This window comes from Zonotrichia albicollis, chromosome 2, assembly GCF_047830755.1.
Source record: "Zonotrichia albicollis isolate bZonAlb1 chromosome 2, bZonAlb1.hap1, whole genome shotgun sequence".
NCBI classification, from domain to species: Eukaryota; Metazoa; Chordata; class Aves; order Passeriformes; family Passerellidae; genus Zonotrichia; species Zonotrichia albicollis.
The window spans coordinates 5,589,060-5,611,804 of NC_133820.1; the positions used below are offsets into that span (position 1 = coordinate 5,589,060).

Below are 22,745 nucleotides of genomic sequence, written 5' to 3' on the forward strand. Positions count from 1 at the left end.
TTCTTTTCTCTCTCTGCAAAAGTGGAACTGAGGTTTTGGGTTCCTCTTTGGTAGAGTTCAGTGTTGAGTTGAAGACCACTGCCATGCCTTGTTTACATTGTATGTTAGGAATTTTATTCTTGTGACTTAAACTTTTAGGTTCTCATTGCCACTTTCTCAAGCTTTGTTTTATAGTTGTTCTGGAACATAAATTGTAGGTGGTAAGAGCAAGATTTGGAGGGGGGAAAATAACCACTCTAAACAATTTATTTTTGTATTGTCTTTGGTGTACAGCAAGGAAGCAAAGTTCACAGCAGCAGCATTACAGAACCATTTGTGTCGCATTCAGGACAACATGGTGGTGACTTGGGGCTAGACAAACGTGCATGACTGAATTACATCCACAGCTGTATGCAGAGGAGACTAAATAGTGATTAAACATCTTGAGTTGTGAATTACAAACAGCTTAATGTTTGAAGGAAGTTTCTGCAGTGTTAGCAGGAAAAAGGATCACAATGCACAGAGTGCCTGGGTTATGCCATTTCAGAGCAGCTGCACTGCTGTAAGCAAAGATGCTGCAGAGATTGAGGTGATGCCCTTGGAGAGCTCCTTTTCCTGGGAAATGGGCAGAAATCAATTGCTCTTTATTAAGAGCTTACCCATAGCAGCCTAAGATGCTTACAAATCTATAAAACATTTCCAGCTCCTGCTGCAGGACATTAATTATAAAGTTCTTTAGGCCTTTTCAGAAGTGAGTGAGTGCCCATTGCACAAGGCAGAAATTGTGCCAGTGGAGCACAACTGCAGGGTGTTAAATGGATGCAGGTTACACTGAAGTGTTTATTGCAGCAAGGGTTTGCAGTCCTTTATGGTTCTGGTACTCCTTGGAACAGCCAAGTTCTGAGAGGTGGAATAGCAAAGAAGAACTGAAGAAAAGATTTGGCAGGTTTCTTTTTTGTTGTTCTTGGCATAGTTTTGTCTCTTCACAACTTTGTGTCATCACTGTTGTCGCTGTCAGCTCTTGTGGAGGCTGCTGATTGGGAGGAGGAGGAGGATGAGTCTGCCTGCAGAGGAGTAACAAAGATGTTGTGATTATTTTCAGTTTGTAAATATGTTTGATAGTCTGCACTGTTGCAGACTCCTGTTTTCATCTGCACTAATCACACACTTGTTTAGATGACAGAATGAACCAACAAATAGCATTTTTATTGTTGAAGGGTTTTTTTGTTTAAGTACATTTTCAGATAATTCTGTTCAATAGAAGGTTTTTATTGTTGAATTCCCGTATCTGCACAATTTGAGCACAAAAGTAGTGCTGACTTCTGCAAAATGCAGCTTGAGTACTAAGACATTCTTGAAAAAACTTGCAGGCAAGGCTCATGAAAAATAAATGGGAAACACTATTGGTCTTACCTAGTCTGTCTCTTTTGCATGATTAGATAATAAGCATTTTAATATTTAAGGCTGACCACAGAGGGTTTAAACTGTTTCAAGAAGTCACACCTCACTTTTCTGACTTTAGTCATGCTTTGGATTCTTTCTAGTGTAAAATAACTTCAAATCAGCACATTGCCTAGAAAATGTCATAACCTGTCACTTGCTGCTGCTTCTCCAAAGGGATCCATTTTGAAATATTTTGTGTGGTTTTCACAAACGCTGTTCATGTTTTCTGTTTAAGCACTGTTTCTGTTTTATTTAAGCACTTTCCCCTCCACTTCCACAATTGTATTGCCTGTTTCCCATCATTGGGTTTTCTGTATTTGGATTATCTTGTTCCATAAAATCTCTTGTATGTGCATTGTTTGTGTGATTTAATCTTGCATTAAAGATACTCACCTGAATTACTTGTGGGAAAAGAAGACTTGTGATAATTTACAGCTTTCCTTTTAATAACTTGCAAAAATTCAGGCTCAAGTTAACAAATCTAGGTCTGGAAAACTTACTACCTGAAAGAAAAAAGTGTTTTTTCTATCCCCTGTGTGATCCCTCAGCACCTGCCTAACGCAGGATTACTCACCCTTTCCCTTGGCTCAGGTGAGTTCCTCTCTGGCTCTGCTGGATGGTTTTCTGTGTGAGCAGGAGGCTCAGGAGTGTCTGACTCTGCCATGGAGGCTGTGATGGGAATGTTTTGGCCTTGGAAGTACCTGTAAGCATCTTGGCTGCACACCAGCAGTGTCAGTCTGTCCCCAGTGCTCTGGATCCTTGCCACCACCTTGTCATAGGATTCCTTGGTCACATTCACTCCGTTCACTTCCACCAGGAAATCGTTGTTTTCCACACCTGCTCTGCCAGCTGCTCCCTGGCTTTGTACCTGCAGAGGGGAGTGCAAAGCAGGGTCTGGCTTGGAAAGGTGCATGAACAGGTGAGTTACTGCTTTCCACAGAGCCTGCTGAAATAGGCATGGGGAGGGGAGATTTGGGATGGGCAATGGGCCCAGACATAATAAACATGGAGCCCATCAGTTTGCCATTTTAAGATGATCGACTTACATTATATGTGGCATGGTAGAGCCATGAAGAGGGGTAAAAAAAGAGTTTTCTAACTATTTGGAGGTCTCTATAGTCCAATAACTTCAAAGTTTAGAACAATTCACTAGTCCTTTAGTAATGAGCGGGACCTTTCCTCTCAAGAAAGCTGAAATTACAGGTGTAATTTGGGACAGAAGGAGTTTGGTTTTTACCAGCTGTGGATTTCAGAGAAGGTGGGTAGAATTAGGGCAAAGGCATCTCTTCTGTAGTGAAGCTGTTATACAGTGAAAACCAGTTCTGTCTAAAATACTAATTTTAGTGTGCCAGACTCATGAATAAAAGCAGAAATTATGCAAAAGTCGAGTTCTACCCTCTAGATCTCTAACAGAAGGAATGTTTTCTGGTGCTGATTTTTTATCTTAGGCCAACAATGTTAGTCTGACTTAAACAATTCTAACTCTGATCAGAGGACATTGGGAAAGAGTTTTTTGTGGCTTTTCTTGCATTTGTTTGCAGGATGGAGGGGAGGAAGCTGCCCAACAGACTGCTTGAGCTTCTTGCTCCCTGTTCTTCGTTAGTACCTCAGTGATGAACAATCCAGGTTTGTTCTTGATCATGTTTAAACTGAAGCCAAATCCATTAGGTCCTTTCACCATCTTGCAGATCCTTGGCTTGTGGTTCACTTTCTGCTCAGTGTGCAACTCCACTCTTTCCTCCATTTTAGCCGGGGTTGAATCCTGTGCTTTGTAGTAGTACAAGAAAGGGGAAATTTGAGCCTGAAAAAGGTGACAAAATTACATTAAAATGAGAATTTCTGTTGTGAAATCTGTTTCAGACTCTCATGCTCAACATATTTTGCTTGAAATTTTGTTAATGACTCAGACTTTAGCTGCAGTGAAGAATTCTTCCCTATTCTGATTGGATAACTACAGTGTTGATCTATGTGAGAAGGGAAATTTGTTATTTATAAATAGTTACACAGTCATTAGCTCTGAATTGGATGTCTTAACAGCAAACCTTTTTTTGTGATGTGTTTGAATGTAGAATTTTTGCAATAACGTCTATAAAAATCAGGAAGAGGCCAAAGATTTGGGTGTTAAATGACTTGCTGTACCAGTGTAAGTGGAGTTGCTGGCATACAGGTGTCTCTTAGACATTTCCTGCGAGTTGAAAAAGCGTCAGAGCAGATTTTGGCTGTTCCATTGTGATAAATTACCAATTCCTAGCAGTGGTTTGTGTTTTCTCACCAGTTTGTACATGCTGTCAGTTTCCTTATCCACCACCAGCAGGGAGGTTCTTTCCTCACACTGCTTTATTTTTCCCACCACGCTTTCGTGATCCAGCCCGTCCACTCGCTCGCCATTGACAGCCACCAGGATGTCATTGTCCTTCAGACCTGCCATGGCTGCTGGGCTTCCAGAACTTACATCTTTAATTACATGGTCTGAGATAAGAAAGAAGGGGAGAAAGATTGCTGTGAAGGCAGAGCTGGGTGAGTTTTAAAGACATAAAAAAGCGTGGCAAATGTAAATTAATTGCACTTTGGGTTGAGGATGTTTTCTCTGAGGATTTCTCTTAGATGGCCAGCAAAAGCCAAAGAGAATGAGGGCTGTGAACATCATATAGGAAGAAATGGTACAGCAAATGCCATGGCCTGTGTGTTAATTTGGATCTTACCACCAGTATTTTGTTCCAGCCGTAGATAGAATCCATAACCACTTTTTCCTTTCTGGATCTCAATAAGTCGTGGTTTGAGGGGAAGCAACCTTAGGCTGGCGCTCTCTTTGCTCAGTGCCATCCTCTGGCTTGTGAAATAGCGGTCTGTTTCTTCATTTGAAAGTAGAAACATAACATGATTTTCAGACTTCTTTACCTGTGACAGCACATGTACAGTCTCAGATGTCACCCCTTCAACAGCACGTGGGAATTGGGGATATTTGGTGACTGGTGCACTGGTACACAGCAGAGTCTGGGTGCTGTTAGTCCAGGCTATACACTGATTTTTCTTTTCCCCCCTTACAGTCAGAAATCTGGACCATGACAATATCAAGGGCATGTAATGAATGGGGAAATTTTCCATATTTCATACTGTGTTCCTGACCTGTAGGGAATTACCTGTGGAGGGCCATGGGGGTGGCATACAGTGCTGTAGAATCCAGGGAGCCTGAGTAGATATTGTTTAGCTATTCTAGGTATGGAACTCTCTAATATCAACTTACTGTGTCATCTATACCACTATTTTAGATTACAGTGCCACAAGTCAAGTTTCTGTCACTCTTAATCCTCTCCTGTCTCCCTGTATTACTGATATTACTGATTCTGAGGTGAGTTTTTTTCCTGTCCAACCTCTCCAAGCCTGTCTTTTCTCTTAGTCCTTTCTACTCTAATGGGTGCTCTTTTTACTCCTCCTAACCAGTGTCACTGTGCTGCTGGTTCTTTAGCTCAAAGAAACCCAGGTGTTGCACGATTCCATAGTTAGCCCTGTGCCCTGAATGCTGCTGGAACGCTGGAGTCTCATGGCTCTCTGAAATCTCTTCAGCCCCAGCTGCGTTTTAGCAGTGCCAGCAGCGGAAAGCTGGAAGCCTCGTTAGCATTGTTCTTTGCAGCCAATTAGTGAAATTACTTACACAGTAAATTTCATGAGTTTTGGACTTCTTCACAGGAGAAAGGGGACTACTGTCTAAAATCATGGGATCTTCCCTGTATCATCAGAGGCTTCCTTCTTCCTGCCCTGGAAACCACATTTGGTGACTTGCTCTTCTGCCATTAGCAGCATTTCCAGGACTTCTAGGGAATGGATTTATTGAATAGGGTTCCTGGCAGCAGTGTACTTGTGCTATTGAGAATCCTTTGGCCTGTCTTGATGGCAGTGCTCATTGAGAGGCAGCTCAAGAGGCTGCTGGATACCAGAGCCAGCACAGAGGGCTACGCTGACGTGCTGGTGCTGCATGAACAGCAGCTCCCAAGATTTACTGTCAAGTGCTTAAATCAGCCAGCCTGGCCTCCTCAGTAACCCTGATAGGTTGCTGTGAAAGTAGGCCAGAACAGAGGATAAATCAATACCTTTTCCACCACTTCCTCGTGGGTGTCATTTTCCACATTTTTCCCATTGATTTCAATCAGGCGATCGTTATTTTGGACACCAGCCTTTGCAGCTGCTCCTTGTGATGAAAGCTCTACTATGAACAGCCCCTTCTGTCCTAAAATAAATGAAAACTCATTACACAGGGTAAGTCACTGCAACAGGCCTGAATGTAGCAGTTAAGGAAACTCAGCACTGATGTCCTCAGAGATTCTTGGCCCTGCTTGCACCACAGGAGCACCACAAACCTTCCACACAGACTCTCCTCTGTCTCTTACTCTGGCCTGGAAAATCCCTTTGGCGGTGGAGGGAGATATTTGTTCACTATCTGCAGCTCAAAATGGTGTCAATTGCTCTACCAGGATTGCAAAGTGGCTGATTAACATAGCTGAAAGGGATTTGATTCCTATTCCCCCCCACCCTCCTCTCCCCCCATCATTTTGAAGAGAGAAGCTGCTTTTATGTTATTTTACACATTTAATAATTTCCTGTGTTTGGAAGCCTTCTATGTTTGGTCCTTCAATTATATTGTGTTCCAAAATACACTTTAGAGGGCTCTTTGGAGGTGGTGCTTTCCAGAGGACCTCCCTCTTCCGTTGACTGGCCTTGGAAGAAAGGCATATATGGAAACGGTTCAAAATCCTTTTCTTTCTAAATGCATTAACTCAGAAATCAGGGAAAGTGTTTATTACAGCTGTCTAGAACCTCATGTGCTAATTCCTGAGGTGATTTTAGGAATGGAACAGGACTTAACATAGCACATTGAGTGTATATCTAGTGTTGGAGCAGGGACTGTAAATTTGGTTTTGTTAAGTGGGCTTAAGTAACAAGCAGAAAATAGCTTATTATTTTTCTATCTTTTTTTTTTTTCCATCTGTTTTCCACTCCATGAGAAGCATGGTCCTCAGAAAACCTTGTACTGTCTATGCTGTACAGAAATGTTCTGGAGATGGATCTGAACTCATCCTGCTACTACTTCTCACTTCCTTTCTGTTAGCAAGAGCAGTTTGTGTGTCCCCACTAACTCCCACGTGTTAACTGTGGCTGCCTCTGTCCCTGCAGCCAAATACACACATATTTATAGTTATAGATATAAACTATATTTATAGATATAAACTATATTTATATTTATAGATATAAACTATATTTGTATTTATAATATTTACATTTATATTTGAATCTCCAGTTTGTTCTCTGCAAGGAGAAGGCTCTCACCTTCTGTGCTTTTCAGGGAGAAGCCGTAGCCTGTCTCCTCCTTCACCAGGTAGCAGAGCCGGGGCTGTGGAGCTGCAGTGGCCGTGGATGGTGGGCACTGCTGCTCCTGCTGTTGGCCTGTGGATGCCTTTTGACCCAGCCCTTCCAAGTTCACTCCCTCCTTTTGTGCCTTTTCATAGGATGCATCATCCAGAACGAGGAGCACCACAGAATTCCCGCTCTTCCTGACCATCTCCGCCACCTGTGATGCACAAGGGGAAAAATGGAAGCAGGCACTGGAGTTATGGAGATAAAAGCTTTCCCCAGGAAAAGCTGCACTGTCACTGCCTTTGTTGTCTCACCCCCTGCTCATGCACTGAGGAGATGTCACCATTATATTTTCTGAAAAACCCTCTTTGCCCAGGATTTTCTCCTGGGAAGCGGAGAAGCTTCAGAGAGCAATGAAAACCATAATTATCTCATTGCTGCCCCTGTGTTTGCACCTTTGGAATGTGGCTTGGACATTTTTTACCAACAGGCGAACGTTTGATTGGTTCCATGTGAATTGTTTTTTCTTCATGGCCAATCACAGCTAGCTGTGTGGGACTCTGAGGAGTTAGGCAGGAACTTTCATTATTATCTTGTTAAGCCTGCTGATGTATCCTTTCTCTTTCTTTAGTATAGTTTTAGTATAGCATTCTATAATATGATATGATAATTCAATATATCACCCTTCTGAGAACTTGGAGTCGGATTCTCACCTCTCTCCTCATCCTGGGGACCCTCACAAACACCACAGGGAGGCATCCCAAAGATATTCCACGCCCATGGTGGGTAATGAATGATGCAGGGGGATAACAACCTGGAGAAGCAGCTTCCCACAGCAGCTGTGGGCCTGGGGCACGCTGTGGATCCCAGAGTGGGCAGGTTTGTACCTGTGCATGCTCCTCCTTGTCCACGAAGGCGCCGTTCACCCTGAGCACCCTGTCTCCATCCCGCAGGCCAGCCCTGTCGGCCGGGCTGCCGCGCTCCACGTTGCGGATGAGGTGTCCGGCCGTGTCCTGCTCAACCCGCAGGAAGAACCCGAACTTCTGCTGGGGCTGCTTGCTCACTGTGCACTCTCTGGGCTGCAGAGTGGAAGCCATCTCTGCCAGACAGGATGGAGAAAACACCTGTGAGTAAGAACAGGAGGCTTACCTGGGGTATATTCCCTCTAATTACATGTCAAGAGGGTTCGCTTCAGAATTCTTGGGGTGGATTTTTTTTGGTGTGGAGGTTGTTTTTTGTTTGTTTGTTTGTGGCTTTGTTTGGTTGTGGGGTTTTTTTTCTTTTTTTTTTTTGGGTTTTTTTGTGTTTTTTTTTTGTGGTTTTTTTTTTTTTTTTGGTTTTTTTTGTGGTTTTTTTGTTTTTTTTTTTTTTTGTTGTTTTTTTTTTTTTTTTTTTTTGTGTTTTTTGGCCCCAGGAAATCTTCCAGCTGTGCAAAACTGAATTTAGTTAACAAGGCTATCAAGAAGAAACCAAACCTATTTCCCTGACCCTCCTTGCTTTTTTTTTTTTTGTTGTCGCTGTATCTCAAATGAATTTAAGCCAAATGCAGAACTGAAATAAGAAAAGTCTGCCTGTGAAAACATAGTAAGGATTGTGGAAAGGGTGTAATACCAAGATTAAGTTTTACAGAGGAAATGAAGTTTTGGGAAAAGGGATTTTAAGTGGAGGAAAGGGATATTTCCCCTGCCTTTGACACTTGGGGGACCTCATGTGGGTACTGTCCCCATTTTTGATCTCCCCAAGTAATTGCCATATTTGAGCTAGTTTGCAGAGAGAATTTTGGTTCTAAAACACTTATTTAAGGAGGCTGAGGGAATTTTGGTTCTAAACCACTTATTTAAGGAGGCTGAGAGAGCTGGATTTTTTTTGTCTTGGGAAGAGAAAGTAAAGGGAAAATTTTATTGATGTTAAATCTTATTGATGTTTTCTCACTGCCCAACTGGATAATGTGGAGAACACAGACAGACTCTTCTTGGAAATTAACAGTGGGAGGATGAGAGGGAACAGACATAGGCTGCAGCACAGCAAGGGAAATTCCAACCAGACATCCATAAGGACAGCTTCTCCTCTTGGGGGCAATCAGATGTGACTAGAAGTGCCCAGAGAGGCTGTGAAATCTCTGTCCTTGGAGATTGGGCCCTGAGCAAACCTGATCTAAGCTGGCCCTGTTTTCTGTGGGGCATTGCACCAGGCAACTTCTAAAAGTCCCTTCCTGCCTAAAATGCTCTGGGATGTAAAGAACCTCTGGTTTGGGAGAAGCTCGTCATGCAGGAATAGCACAGATGGATGGTAAATAACAGGTGGGACCAGGGAACATCTCCCAAGACATTGTCCTGCCAGAGATCCATGAAGACAGAGGAATGACACAAATGAAGACAAATTCCTCCAGTTGGAAAATCCAGGTAATTAGCAACCTTGGTTATTATTTTACTGGAAAGACTTTTTTTTTTTTTTTTCCTGACAGAACTCAGTTCTTTGGCTCTGCTGGCAGTCAAATCCTTCTGAGAGAGCAGCTCAGTGCAGAGCCACGCTGAGGCTGACCATGGTGCAGGCTCTGTGCTGTGGGAGGTGAAGCTGCCCTGTTGGTGGTACTTGGGCAGCACCCAGCACCCCATGGATGTGTGGGGTGAGTTTGGCACAGATGCCACTGGAGCTAGGGAATGCAGGAATTTCAGCTTGCAAGGATGTGCAGCCTGCAGTTCCTGATTCACTTGTGCTCCATGGTCAGGTGCCTTGAGCATTTTTGGGTCTCTGTGTATTGCGCAGACATTAACTAATAAAGGCATGAACTTTCTTGTTATTTGAACATGGTTTAGAACATATCAGACTGTATCAATTGCAAGTACAATTCAAAGCAGCCTTTCCTGACAAACACTGGGAATCAGTGGATACAGAACCAGTACTACACAGAGCTGGAGAAATAGTAGGCTTCTATGTGAAAAATAATTTATTCATATTTAGAAGTGGAGAGAAGGTTACAAAGCACTTCATACGACACCTTTTGATCTGTGCAAAATTATTTGTTTTGCAAAAAGGAGTTTTCAAAGGGAAAAGGGATTAGGAAAAAAGGAATTTCTTACCTGTATATCAATGTAGAGCAGCCTTCACTTGAGGTCTCTTGCTGCTCCTCCTGTGGCTGTACGTATAAGTAAGGCTGGACTTTGATTGGGCAAAGGTTGATTTAAAAGATGATTTATTTAACCAAGTTTCACTGAATGTGTGGTACCTTGATAGGCTGTCTTGTCCTTGTGGGCAGAAGTGCTAATCACATGCGTTTCTCATTAGCCTTGCATTTTGTCCTACTGAGATTATACTCAAAAACTCACTCAGGGAGGTCATCTGAGGCAAGCCTGACCTTTGCTCTGAGAAATGCCTCAAAGGGAGCAGGTTTGGGTGCTGCTGGATGGACCTGGGCCAGCAGCATTTGCTTGCAGGTTAGGAAGTTACTGGTTAAAATCTGTATACCCATTGTTGGATGAAAAAAGAAAAAAGGGCTGTGTCAAGTTAACCTTGACTGAGCCACTTTCAGCCCCTTCCTCTACAGGACATGGGGAGAAAATAGGATTAAAAAGATTGAAGAATTCAGGATAAGGACCATGACGGGGAGAGATGCATTGAAAAAAAATGGATTTGTGATTGAGGGGTGAGCCCTGACTGTTGAGGCCATAACACATGTGAAACATGCACTGCAATCAAGTGACCATGTGGGTAAAATCTCCCTGGAGCAGGTGGAGGGAGGTGTCTGTGACATCCATATGGTGAGGCATGGCAAGCTGGCCACACTGTAGGTGCACTGTGGGCTCCTCTGCCTTGGGAAAAGGAAAGTGCTTTTGTGGGATGGTCTTTGCTCAGAGACCCAGGTGCACCTGGTGCAGGAGAAAGTGGAAATGTGTACCTCAGGGAGATTTATCCCTGGCAGAAAAAAAGCCATTATTTGACTTGTATGGTATAGGAAGGAGTACAGCAGGAATCATCTGAACCAGCAGAGAATGAGCCTCACCATGTGAGTGCAGTGCTGACCCACCCCAAGTGGTCGTGTTGCCTGAGTGATCACCCTGACAGGTAGGACCAAAGTAATTGACTGTTCTTATGGAAATCTGGGGGAGGGAGGGCATGGAATGGAGGAATAATATCTGTGTATATGTCAAGGGACAAGGTATAGTGGTCATAGAGGACATATAAACCTGACTGCTGGATGTAAAGATGGTTTAGGTACACAGCATAAGTTGTAAGTGTTGGTAAGAAGCAGTTTCAGGAAAGATAAATAGATGGAATGAAAAGATTTGAGTAGAAATGAAGCAATGCATGAGTGGCACAGAGGATACTTTGATATCTCAGATCACACGTGAAATGAATGGTGTGGAATGAGGGGTTGGGACTGTGCTGTGTCTGCCTGGGGTGGAGTTAACTCTCCCTGGCAGCCTTCGTGGTGCTGTGCTCTGTATCTGTGGCTGGGACAGTGTTGATGCTGCTACACCACTCTTTAGGCTGCTGAGGAACACTGTTTGCTTCCTCTCGTGCCTTTTCTCCCCTTCACTCCTCCCAGACCACAGGGAGGGGACAGAGTGGTGACAGCTGACCTGAACTGTCCAAAGGGATGTTCCATATCCAAAGGGATATTCCATATTCCACACCCTCAGCATTAAAAGCTTGGTAAAAGGAGGAGGAAGGGCAGCTGTTTGTGGTTTGTGGTGGTTTTCCACCACCAGCTGTTGTGCATGTTGAGGTGTAGCTTTCCATGAAGGTAGCTGGAGATCTGCCTGCTGATGGGAACCAGGGAATCAGTTCCCATTTTTCTTTACTTGCATGTGCAGCTTTCCTTTCCTCTCCCTACCCAGCTATCCGTATCTCAATGGATAAATCCAGCCTTTCTTTTATTTTGTCCCCATTCAGCAGGAGAGGAGTGAGAGGGAGTCAGGATGGATGCTTGGCTGTTGTTTGGGGTCAGCTTGTCACAAGGGCATAATTTATCCATGATCCATGAGCATGTGCAGGATATACTTATGGCCATGGATTGACGTGAGGGTGTTTCTAATGTTTAGAGGTGGAAGCCTCTAAATTTGAGATACCAAGGTAATTACTAAACTGACCGTGTGAACTTCTTGTTAAAAAATCTAATTCAACTTTAAAAAGCTTTAAAACTGCTTATTTCACTCATTGATTTCCTATGGAATTGGATTATTAGAAGTAATACCTGTGTTTTTCCTGGCTGTCTGCTCTGTTTAATTCCAAGGCAAGGTAACAGGAGTGATCACAACCCAAATGTGCTGCAACATGACAGCCACTGATGTTGTAAAAGCCTTACTGTAATCCCCTTACCCTAAGTGGATTTGCAAGCTGTTGTGGCTTGGAGTTGCTCCTTTTGGTACAACTTCAAGCCCATGAAGTGAAGGAAGTGAGCCCTGGTGTTTTAGGGACCAGACAAGTCAAACCTGCCCTGTCCTGTGCTTGCAACCTTTCCCAAAAGTCAGACAGGCTGGATGATGAAGGACGTCAGATTGCCTCATCAGCCAAGATGGGAACTCCACAAGGATCTCAGCTCAGCATACAAGGAAATACCTGATCCAAGGTTTATTTTTTAATTGTAGTGCCACTGTCATATCAATAATTTTGGGTCCCGACAGGATTTTTCCAAGATAAAGGTGCTACATGAATGTAAAATATTAGTGAAGCTCAGAAATTAAAAAAATTTCCTATCCTAGAATGAAAATTATTTGAGAATTGATCAGAGTAAAGGCAGCTTGTGTAAGGTCTCCATTTGTCTTTTCTAGAAGCCAATGTATAAGATATGTAATAATGAAGTGGTACTCTAGAAAAGCAAACCCAGAGAACCAAGTCTGAAACTGAGGTAAAAAAATGCCCTTTGTCATCACTGAGTTGCTTGGATATGTACTTTTCCCATAATGATGCATTTTTTTAAAACAAAGGCCCTTGAGCCTCTCAAGTGTATTCATACAGCTACAAAAATGAGGAGAAGGTATCTTACAAAAAAAGGAGAAGATAACTTACTTTTTAACACTGTGAAAAGTGGTAAAATATGAAAAACCTCTCTTAATTTACAATATTCCTACATTGCAGGATTTGGCAACACTGACTTATGTGGTGTGGTTCTATTAGCACAGGCAATAGATTTAGGGGGTGTGCTTTCTCCAAATTATATCCCTTTCCAACTGTATCCTGGTTTGGTAATACATGAACCTTTGTTTCTAGTGTCATGGTGTTATCCTGTGGGATAACATTTACAAAATATTTTTTGTAATTTCTTTTTGCCATATCTTTCCTGATGTTTGGTTAAAAAAAATTCTGTGAAACTCACCTGTGTTAGTAAAAATAGTCAGAAATAAGTGTTTTCTGGTAGTTGTAAGTGTTTACATTGTTTCCTCAGTGTGTTGGGGGAATGGAGGGAAGCACCTTTGTTCTCAATTTTGGTACTTGCTGGGCTCTCTGACATTAGTAAATTCACAGGTGAAGTATATCTTTAATGTCTTTAATATGAGTGTAAATTTACAAAGTTCAGTCGACTAAAAGGTGCCTTTTGTTATTAACACCATTTTACAAGGTGTCTAGCCCTGAACTTGAATGACTGTACTTCATATGTTTTGTCCTGAAAATAAAATTGTGCTGAAATGACCTGTAACACTGCCAGCTTTGTTGTGTTGACAAAAGGTTTGTGTGGCTATTTTGGTGTAAAAATGTTCCTTCTTTGTTATGGTCACTCACTTTCTTGCCTGGGAGCATGTGTACCTCCCTTAAAAATTGCTGTGATGAGGGTTTCTGAATAGTGCTTGTTCACCTTCTGCTTACTGTAGACTTGCTGACCACAGGCTCACTTCTCTCCTTGCAGTGCCATCCTTTTCTTGCATTCAAAACAAAGCAGTTCGTGAAAATTCATGGTCAAATATTTGGAAGCATACTTTATTTGCTGCTGTATTTAAGCCTTTCAGAATCACTGCAGCCTTTTCCCTTTGCCCCTTGATGGTTTCAGAATCACTGCAGCCTTTTCCCTTTGCCCCTATGATGGTTTTTCCACTTTAGTTTGGCAATTGTTGTATAAAGCGCCATGTGATTTAGTTACAGAAATATTTGGTTCGCTGAAGTCCTCTGTGATCATGAAGCAAAGTCCATTTGAGCTACCAAATGAACACTCATCCTGTACAAAGGCAAGTGTAATTAATTCTCTCTCCTCTGGTGACCACATGCTTCTGACATGGTAAAGAGAGGGAAAAAAGGAGGGGAAGCAAATGTTGCAATCCTACTGGTTTGCAGGATCTTAGAAGGAGGACAGAATACCCCTTCTTTGAGCATTTTGGCCTAATATCTTCCTGAAAAGTAGGAGAGGAAAGAAATTAATTTGCTGTCACTGTGTTTGCAGCAAAGAGAGGTTTTCTGTCCTCTGGACCTGTCAGCAAGGAACTTGGACGTGGGCAGTCCTCTCGCCCCAGGCTTTGCTCTTTGTGCTTTAAACATTGAACTGTCTTCCCTGGAGCCCTTTTTGCTGGAGAATATATAAACTCTGAACAATGCTTTCTTTTTAGAATGTTCTGTATTGATCATGAATTTGGGCTTTTAGGTGCACAATTTACTACTGAGTTAACTATGAGTCCCTCCGTTTCCTCCTGTCAGACTGAAATCAGTGTTAAAAACCCAGAAATTTCTGTTGCAGCAAAAATTCAAAGGTCTTAAAAAGGAGGAGTTATGCAAGCTAAGTGGACTTTTTTGGTGGATTTGTTGTAGTAAATGGCAGTACACATGTGGATATATTCACATGCAGCAATCAGGCTGTGTGCAGCCTGCTTGGCTAACTGGAGCTGATGTTGGTGAGATTAATGCTGCCTGAATGGAAATGCCTTTGGAATTCTCCTCTTCCCTCAGGCCCTGGTACCTTGAGAAGACTTTTCATTCCAGCTCATCCCATTGGACATTTTCTGGATGTGTGTTTCTTCAGTTTTGCCTTTCATTTGCTGTATCATTTAGTGCTCTTTGGACATGCAGGATGCTGAGACATAAAAAATAATGAAGTCTGGCTTTTCCCATCCAGCTCATGGATTTTTCTTTTTACTACAGTATGTACTTTTATGAAATGTTTCTTTTTCTCTTGCCTATGAAAGAAAAGTGTAAGTTACTTACCTTCTCTGTTGCATGCGCATTTCTTGCCCTTTGGAGGGCAGATTTCCGAATTTGACAGCAGACTGTGTTCCTTTTCTTTTAAGCTTTGGAAATGTAGAGATAATAACCATGTCTAATTCCCTATTTTCCTCAAGCAGTACAATGAAAAGGTGCTTATACAATTACCAGAGAAAGCACCTACCTTTCCTCCAGAATACAGCTCAGTGAGACAGGAAGCATCCAAGCCTAAGGCATCGATTTCTCTTTCTCTTCCCTTCTTCCATTTCTCCTCCTGCTCCCTGTGTCTTGTCCCATTCCACCCCCAAGTCTGTAATCCCTCAAGGAAATGCTCCTAATTTCTGCATTAACCTGTCTGTAGCAGTCAGTGTTTAGTTTCCCTTTGCCAGGAAAGGCTTTGTTCTGGAATTTCATTACCCGAAGATGAGGCTGAGCTGATATTTGGAGTGCTTGGGTGCTTCAGCCTCAGCTAATTAGGACCCAACTTCTGCATCAAATTTCTCGTTGGGTGCACTCACTCTTGCAGCAAAGAGGATTTAAATTGGACTAGCATTCATTTACCTTTCTATCTGAGATCAGTGACCATAATGGGAAAAAAAAATCTGAATGTAGCCTTGAAGGCAATGAGAAATACAAACTTCCTGTAGGTTTCCATCTTCCTGGTTGCTGCATATTGGCTTTTGTGTTGGGAGAACCATTGTGTTCTGCTCTGATGAGGCTTTTGTGATGCTTATAGAACTTTTAATAGAAACGTGAGGGTGGATAATGCCTGGTCTTTATTAGTTCTTGTCACTTTGTGGCTTTGAAAGGCTTGTTATCTGTTATCACAAAAAGGAAATGGCTACTGCTATGTTTGGCACTGCAGAAATGCAGAATGCAGCCCTTTTTCCTGTGTAACTATTGAAAACCGTTATTATAAGCTTTGGGAGGGATATAAATCTAGACCCTAGTTGAACCCAAGATTAATAAATTAAAAAAATAGTATAAGATTATTTTAATATAGTCTAAAAGGCAGTAGAATTTGTATGAGCTTATATTTATTCTTTTAAAATTCCCTCCAAATACGCAAGAGATCCTACCAGGAAGCCATGCCTAAATATAAGGACAGGATAAATCTCAGCAAAATGCATACCTGGAAATAAGGTTGGTTTGATTGTAAAACTGGTTTTGGTTACAGCAGAATTTGTGCCCTTGATTTGACTGGAAGATGGCACCAACTTTCTAGAAAATACCCATCTACATCTCAGCCTTCTGCCAGTCTTGAAAATCACCCTGATCATCCTGACATGACCATATCTGGGCCTAAAAAATGATCCTGAAATGCTGAACTGGATTGAGAGCTGCAGCGAGTGGCACATGCCCTTTCAAGAAGTAAAAGACCAGAGAAGAAAAAACAGAAGATCCCGTTATCCACAGACACAAATGAAGCTGGTTCCTTGGCAGGTCATCCAGCAGAGGAAGAATTTACACATATCTGGGTCACTGGGGAAGCCAATGTAAGCCTGAATGAAACTCCTGTGTGTGGCAGTAAATTCAGGATTTGAGTCCCTATAGCCAGTGACAAGATCCCAAGAAGGTAAGCAGTAAATAATTTATCCTCCTGTCTTTTTTTTTTAATTTTTAAAAAAGAATTAAAATATTTTTAAATTTAATTTTTTCTTTTGCTTTGCAGGGGGCAGTTACACTGTTATCCCTTGCTTTTTGTTTGCCTGTGCACATGAGAGATTCCCAGCAGAGTTCTTTAATGATTTCCTAAACTTAAACCTCAACTTCTCACTGAGTCAGATTTTCTCATAACAATGGTTGCATTTTAAGCTGTTGCACGACTTAACCATTAGGCATTTTTTTTAAAGCTCACTGTGTCCTTTTGAAAAAAAGAATGATAGAGTATGAATCCTCCTGTAACAAAAGGAAAAAAAGTACCTAGTGCACACTCAAAGTGCATTTATATTAAGAAAGGTAACTGAAAATAAAGGATGTTGACATTGTCTTAAACTCTCCTAGGGTTACCTTAGTGAGTGGCAAAAATCTGTTATTTTAGTTTGAGAGCTTGATCACTTGACTGTGTTACCCTGTTGTTCCACTATAATATTGTGAAATTCTATATTTAATTAATTTAGTTAATACTGCGGTCTTAATTTCTCAAGGTTTGCATACTTTTTATTTGATTGACATAATTAATTTTGTTATATTGATTAAAAAAGGGGTGTATCTTTTCACTAGATGGTATCCTGTCTTAATTCAATAAAGAACTCTTGGGTATTGATGTTAATTTTTTAATTTTTAAATTTTATTTCCCTATCTTGATATCAAAAAGTAAAACTGACAGCTAATTGTCATTGCTAGAAGCCAATGTATATGTAATAATGAAGTGGTACTCTAGAAAAGCAAACCCAGAGAACTAAGTCTGGAACTGAGGTAAAGAAGGAAGGTAAAAAATGCCTTTTATCATCATTGAGTTGTTTGGATATGTATTTTTCCCATGATGATGTATTTTTTTTTAAACAAAGTAGGATAAAAAAATCAGGATTTCAATAGCTAAATTTTATAATTGTTTAATCTTTTGATTTAATATAAACACAGAGAAGAACTCAAACAATTTTTTCCCTCCTCTTTCAAGAGGAGGTGGGTTTCTAAAGCAGGACACATGTAGGATACTGGAGGACAGTGCAGAACACACTGTCTGATCCTGTAATTTATTTTTTTGCTAGTCCTGACTGCCTTGCAATCCTTTAATCAAATTTGTTAACTGTTGTATTGAATCTGATGGATTTACCAAAGCTGGGCTGCCTGAGGAGGTCTCATTTGCCTGAAAGCAAATGGGCACATATTTAGATTTACCCAAGAGAAACTTTGCTATTTTGATATTTACTTTTTGTTCTGTGTTTGAAATAGTAGATTTTTCCCTCTTTCAAGCCCTCAGCACATTTGTCTACCTGTGCTACTCAGCTCCAGGGGTGTTGAGAATGTGTGTGCAGCTCACAGTGCTGGCTTCGAGCCTGCCAAGGCTTTTCTCAGATGAAAAGGTTGTTCACTACTCAGTTTTTGAGGGAAAAACCTCAGAGACATGCCCAGGGCTGTTTGCTGGTAAATGTGAATCCAGAGGGTTCTCTGAGGAGCTGAGTAACTGGGATTACACTGCACTGAGACCCAGTGCTGAATGTGTTCAGAGTGCACTGCTGCTCTGCAGGAGAAGGGATTCCTTGGGATTGCCATGAGATGTCAGAGAGTAGAAGGAGAAGAGAAAAATCCACCTTGCTTTGCTCTCAGAGCTGTGCATGCTCTGTGAGTGGCTGCTGCTTGTGTCTGAGGGCTCAACCTTTTGTGTCTTCCTAAGGAAGTTTGGAAGCAGCTCTGGAAGTGAATGTTTTCCTGCACAGAGTATTTACATTTTCAGTGAGCAGGTCTGGGGCACTGAAGTGCTTTTTGTCAGTATTAAGGGTCTGATTGCTTCAATGGTTGGCAGAGGCTGTGGGCTGGCAGCTCCCATTATTCCCCTTCCATGAACCACTAGGCTCTGGGCACATCTGGAGCTGTTAAAAGAGCAGCTGAGCTCGTGCTTGTTTCCTGCAGTCTGAAATTGAAACAGAATCTTCTGAGTCTTGTAAGAGTCTGAAAATCACTGGGCTGTCAAGGAATCTAAGCCAAGCTGGCCTTAATTAATAAAAGCCAACAAAATCTCCTGGTCCTGGGTAGCTGACCCATAACTGAAAGTTTGACACCAGAGAGTGCAATGTGGACCCTTTCAGAGCACCAACAGAGAGCTGAAAGATAAATGAAAAATGCACAGAATAGTTAAAATAACAAGAAACCAACCAGACATTTAAATTTCTGCAAGTGCAGCCTACACAGGAATTTCTAGTGGTATATTTATATATTTATCTGCACTTCTCTATACTGCTATAGGATATAGTATATAAAAGTGCAGATAAATGCTTGTTTGTAATTTTTAATCCCATTTGCTGTCCTCCCCTGCCAACAGAAAGATCAGGGCATACCCAAAATAACTGTTTTAATCCACACCAGCACACAGGACACAAACACGCAGCTCAAAAGGACCAGGCAATGTGGAACAACCAGAAATCTTTCCATGGCTAAGGTGAGAGGGGGAAAAAAAAATCAATCCCAAAGCAAACAAACACTTTCTTTTGATTTTAAGTTGTCTATTGAATCACAGAACCTCTCAAGCCATCTACCCATCTGGAAAATGGAGGCCAAGCAAACCACTCATGTTTTCTCCTTTCCAGCAGTGTAACCAAGTTCCACTTGCTGGTCTGGCACTTAAAGATGTTTCTAAAAGACAGCTTTGTTTTTCTAGGAAAAAGAAAAATCTATATTTTGAAATAAAGCAAGAAGCTCTCCTGCCTCTTAACACTGGTCTGAAACAGGAGGATGTTGTGGTAAGCATTGCTCTTTTTTCTTTCTGAATTTCTCTCTTTTTTTCCTGATGCTCACATCAGAATTCTCCCACTTAAAGTACAGTAATTAAGAATTTTTTAAGTTACTGTAATAAGATTTTTTTTTTCATCATTGAAAAAGAGATGTGGCATGTTTTTTTATATATTCATGTTGGTGGGAGTCTCTTACCTCTACTAGCAAGATAGTTCAATACAGGTGCTCTCTTGAGGAGGAGAAACAATTAAAAATGAGTTTTTCTGACTTTTGGCTTTTTTCCAGTCCAGTTTAGGAGTTCTTGGTGTGGCCAGGAGGTGCTGCCTGGGTTCTGGGAAAGAAAGAACATCTATTGCACTAAGCTTCTATTGAGGCATGATGTATTTCAGTCTTTTGTTTTCTCTATGCTCAATTTTGCCCAGAGAGCTGGGAGGTGAAACCTGAACCCAACAGAGAGCTATTTTGAACCAATCAGTATTTTTAGATTATCTTTCAATGGAACAGCTCAACATTTGATAAAAGGAAAAAACCTTCAAATTGAAGAAATAAGAACAAAGAGCCCTCCCAAATATCCCTCTCCCCTGATGCTTTCACTTGCTTATTTTTTGAAGAGAGGATGCTTTCCTCATCTTCCATTTTAATGAAAACAGCAAAGCTTATAGAGAATATTCTGCTGGCTGCAAGATTTTGTTAGGAAATAGATTTTCTGTCCTCTTATGTGAAGGAAAAAGTAGAGTTTCATCGTGTTGCCTGTTATCCTGGGTGCTGTGTGCACATCTGAAGCACAAGGCAGCCCCTCCTTTTACCATCCTGGAAATCATTTCTGCATCTGCCACAAAATACCTGGAAGAAGGAAAGGACCTGGATTGGAGCTGCACCAGCAGAATCACAAATTGAGGCTCATGGGTAAAAAAGAGCCAATAAGGACAGAGAGACTGGGTTTGGAAAGGAGATGGAGAGCTTGCACCTCTCTCAAAACTCAGAACCCATGGCAAAATCATGTCCTCACTGAAAACACCTGGAAGTATGTGCAGTCAATCAGTAAGACAGTGTCTGCTATCAGTGCAGAGCCAAAATAAAGAGTATTTTCCTAACTGCTGTGGGCCACTTTGGCATGGTGAGTGTAGCAGGTAAGGGGCTTCCTTGTCCAGGGAGCTGGGAGGTGACAAGCAGAAATTCCTGCATGATAAAAGCCGTGTTTATGAAGATGTATCCTCTCCTTCTAGGGTGTGAAACTGGAATTGATTGCTGCCACACTGTGACATGTGCAATAAGTTTCATACTCCTCTGTCTCTTCATCTGTGCGTGCTAAATGCAAGGCTGACACGTGAAAAATGTCAGGGATTTGTTTTAGCTCGGCTGTGCATTTCTCTGAGCTGATGGAAACAGCTTCCCGTGGGATTTCTACTCTGAGCACCGCTACCAGAGCTGAAAGAATCTGGGTGAAAAAAGCAGGGTGGGAAAAATGTGTGTTAGTCTTGGGTTAGATGCAGGTCTACCCCAGCTCATCTGTTCTGGGTTCATAGCCACAGCTGCATTCACTGGCAGCAAAGCTATTTTACCTAAAATTGAGATCTATGAATTTTCTTGAATTGAGGGCTTTGTGTGCCTTATCACCCCTGGAATTAATTTTTGTGTGAGTAGAACTCAGGGAGGATTGGTGCTTAGGGGGAGTGGGACCTGAGGTATGGCAGCCACTGCTGGGAGTTACTTGTTCTTTTAGAGGTGCCTTTTTAATTCTCCTGCTTCATTGGTTAGAAGAGAAAAAAAATAATGTGCAGAAAGGCTGGGGAGGCTGAAAGACACGGTGGCAGTGCCCCTGTGCAATCATTTCTTTAAGTGTCTTACCTGGTCATCACACCTTAAATGGTGGGCTGTCCTCTACTTGTGCCCAGTGACTTCAGCTCCACACCCCCAGCACAGGGAATATCCATTAGGCCTAAGTAGCCAAAGGTGGTGAGTTCCCAGAGCTTTTTGGGTTGATTCTGATGTGTGTTGGGCTGAGAAACCAGCTCACATTGCTTCCAGGCTGTTCCTCAGCTTTGTGAAAATGTAGGGATTTATATTCACCTTTCTTTCTCCTTCCTAAAGTTTTCTCGAAAATATTTTGACTAGAAATAAAACGAGAATTATGCCTTCAGTCATCTTTTTGACACCCAATTTTTAGGTAAAGGAAACATGCAATTCTGCAGGCTTTTATTTGCGTGTTTGTCCTTGTAATATCAGGTGTGGCAGTGCCAACTCCACTGAGAGTACAGAAGTTTACCTGGAATGGAGCAAAGTTGTGAGAGTGGATTTGGATTCTGGGCTGGAAAAGATGTGGGCTGTGGTCATGATGTCCTGGATAATTGTCTGTGTCAAAGGTAAGAAGATAGATACATATATTTTAATATTTTTTTTTCTGCAAATAAGGTGTATGACTGATTTTACAAAATCACAAGTTTCTTGGGTGGATTTCTGGAATTGTCTATATATTTATTGACCCTCCTTCCCCATTTTTATTCTCCAGCTGTACTTTCTGGGACCTGCTTCCCATGCAGGGAGGTTTTCTCCTTTCTTCTACTGCTCTCTGCACAAAGAAGGAATTGTTTTCCTGTGTTTTTCTCTGCTCTGAAATATCTTCTGGCTCATTTCTAGCCCATCCTCTGTGCTCTTCAGCTTGCTCTGAGGAAGCTGAGAACACTCTCAGTGGGATGAGCTCAAGGTGGGGAATGCACAGGAAGCAGAAATGAAGTTTGTGTCAAACTCCCTCTTGTACAAACAGAAACCAAAATAAGTTGTGGTGTTTTACCCAACTCTGTGATATTTTGAAAGCCTATTTTGTCTACAGCCTTTTAACACTGCTGTGTCCCTCTCCCCCTTTCCAAGTATTTGCATTTTGTGAAAGGATTTCTCTCTCAGGCCTTAAAATTTGGTACCAAATGACAAGGAAAAAGGATGGTTACAGGTTCCACAGGTTACACCTGTGTCTGTTCCTGTGGTGGCTAAGGCTTGTCTGGTGAGCACTCCTGATCTCTGCTGTGTTTTTCATGCTTGAACATGGGTGTAATGTTTTTGCGTGTCAAAGCAGACACACAAACCAAGTGAAAATTTATCTCCTTGTCCCTTTGCAAGGGATCTGATTGTTTATCTGTTCTGAAGGGCTGCAATGGCTGCTGCTGTGAGAGCCTTTCAATCACAGGCAGCCTGATTTTGGATTCATATTGAAATAAATGTGGAAGCCCCATCTGACTTTAGGAGCACCCATAGCAAGCAGTAGAGATGTTTTGTTAGGATGGAAAGGGGATGTGGAGGGGCTCAGGGAGCACTGCATGATGCTGTGTTTTGGGCTCCAGGGAGCCAGTTTGGACTGCAGATATTTTTAGCACCATTCTTCAGCAGGCAGCACGCTGTACAACTGCACATCAGCTTCTCCCTAGGTTGGTGTAGCTCTGTTTCCACCTCCTGGCAGCTATGAG

At 41.9% G+C, this 22,745-nt stretch overlaps 1 protein-coding gene and 1 long non-coding RNA gene across 3 annotated transcripts; one reads left to right on the forward strand and one right to left on the reverse strand.

The window, feature by feature from the left end:
- Nucleotides 1-828: 828 nt before the first annotated feature.
- On the reverse strand, nucleotides 829-7,998 carry PDZK1 (PDZ domain containing 1). 2 transcript variants are annotated; one of them, XM_026795823.2, is made up of 8 exons: nucleotides 7,659-7,998; nucleotides 6,745-6,985; nucleotides 5,511-5,647; nucleotides 4,125-4,320; nucleotides 3,695-3,891; nucleotides 3,029-3,223; nucleotides 1,997-2,290; nucleotides 829-1,043 (listed from the first exon to the last, which is right to left on the reverse strand). In XM_026795823.2, the coding sequence occupies exons 1-8, from the start codon at nucleotides 7,866-7,868 to the stop codon at nucleotides 963-965; spliced, it is 1,551 nt and encodes a 516-aa protein (XP_026651624.2). In that variant the 5' UTR covers nucleotides 7,869-7,998; the 3' UTR covers nucleotides 829-962. The 2 variants fall into 2 exon arrangements, with proteins under 2 accessions (XP_026651624.2, XP_074388545.1); XM_074532444.1 differs by lacking the exon at nucleotides 829-1,043 and having other exon boundaries at nucleotides 1,300-2,290.
- Nucleotides 7,999-8,623: 625 nt separating this feature from the next.
- LOC113459775 (uncharacterized) lies at nucleotides 8,624-21,650 on the forward strand. Its single transcript, XR_012578022.1, has 3 exons — nucleotides 8,624-16,471; nucleotides 19,214-19,295; nucleotides 21,514-21,650. It is a non-coding gene; the product is annotated as an uncharacterized LOC113459775 (long non-coding RNA).
- The last annotated feature ends 1,095 nt before the right edge of the window (nucleotides 21,651-22,745 follow it).

Bases quoted from the DNA above. Each gene is read 5' to 3' on its own strand.
- PDZK1 (XM_026795823.2), bottom strand. From the start codon at position 7,868: ATGGCTTCCACTCTGCAGCCCAGAGAGTGCACAGTGAGCAAGCAGCCC. The intron at 5,648-6,744 runs GTGAGAGCCTTC...CATTTATTTTAG, and splicing joins CTCCCTGAAAAGCACAGAAG to GACAGAAGGGGCTGTTCATA. The intron at 2,291-3,028 runs GTACTAACGAAG...TCCCCTCTGCAG, and splicing joins CTGGATTGTTCATCACTGAG to GTACAAAGCCAGGGAGCAGC.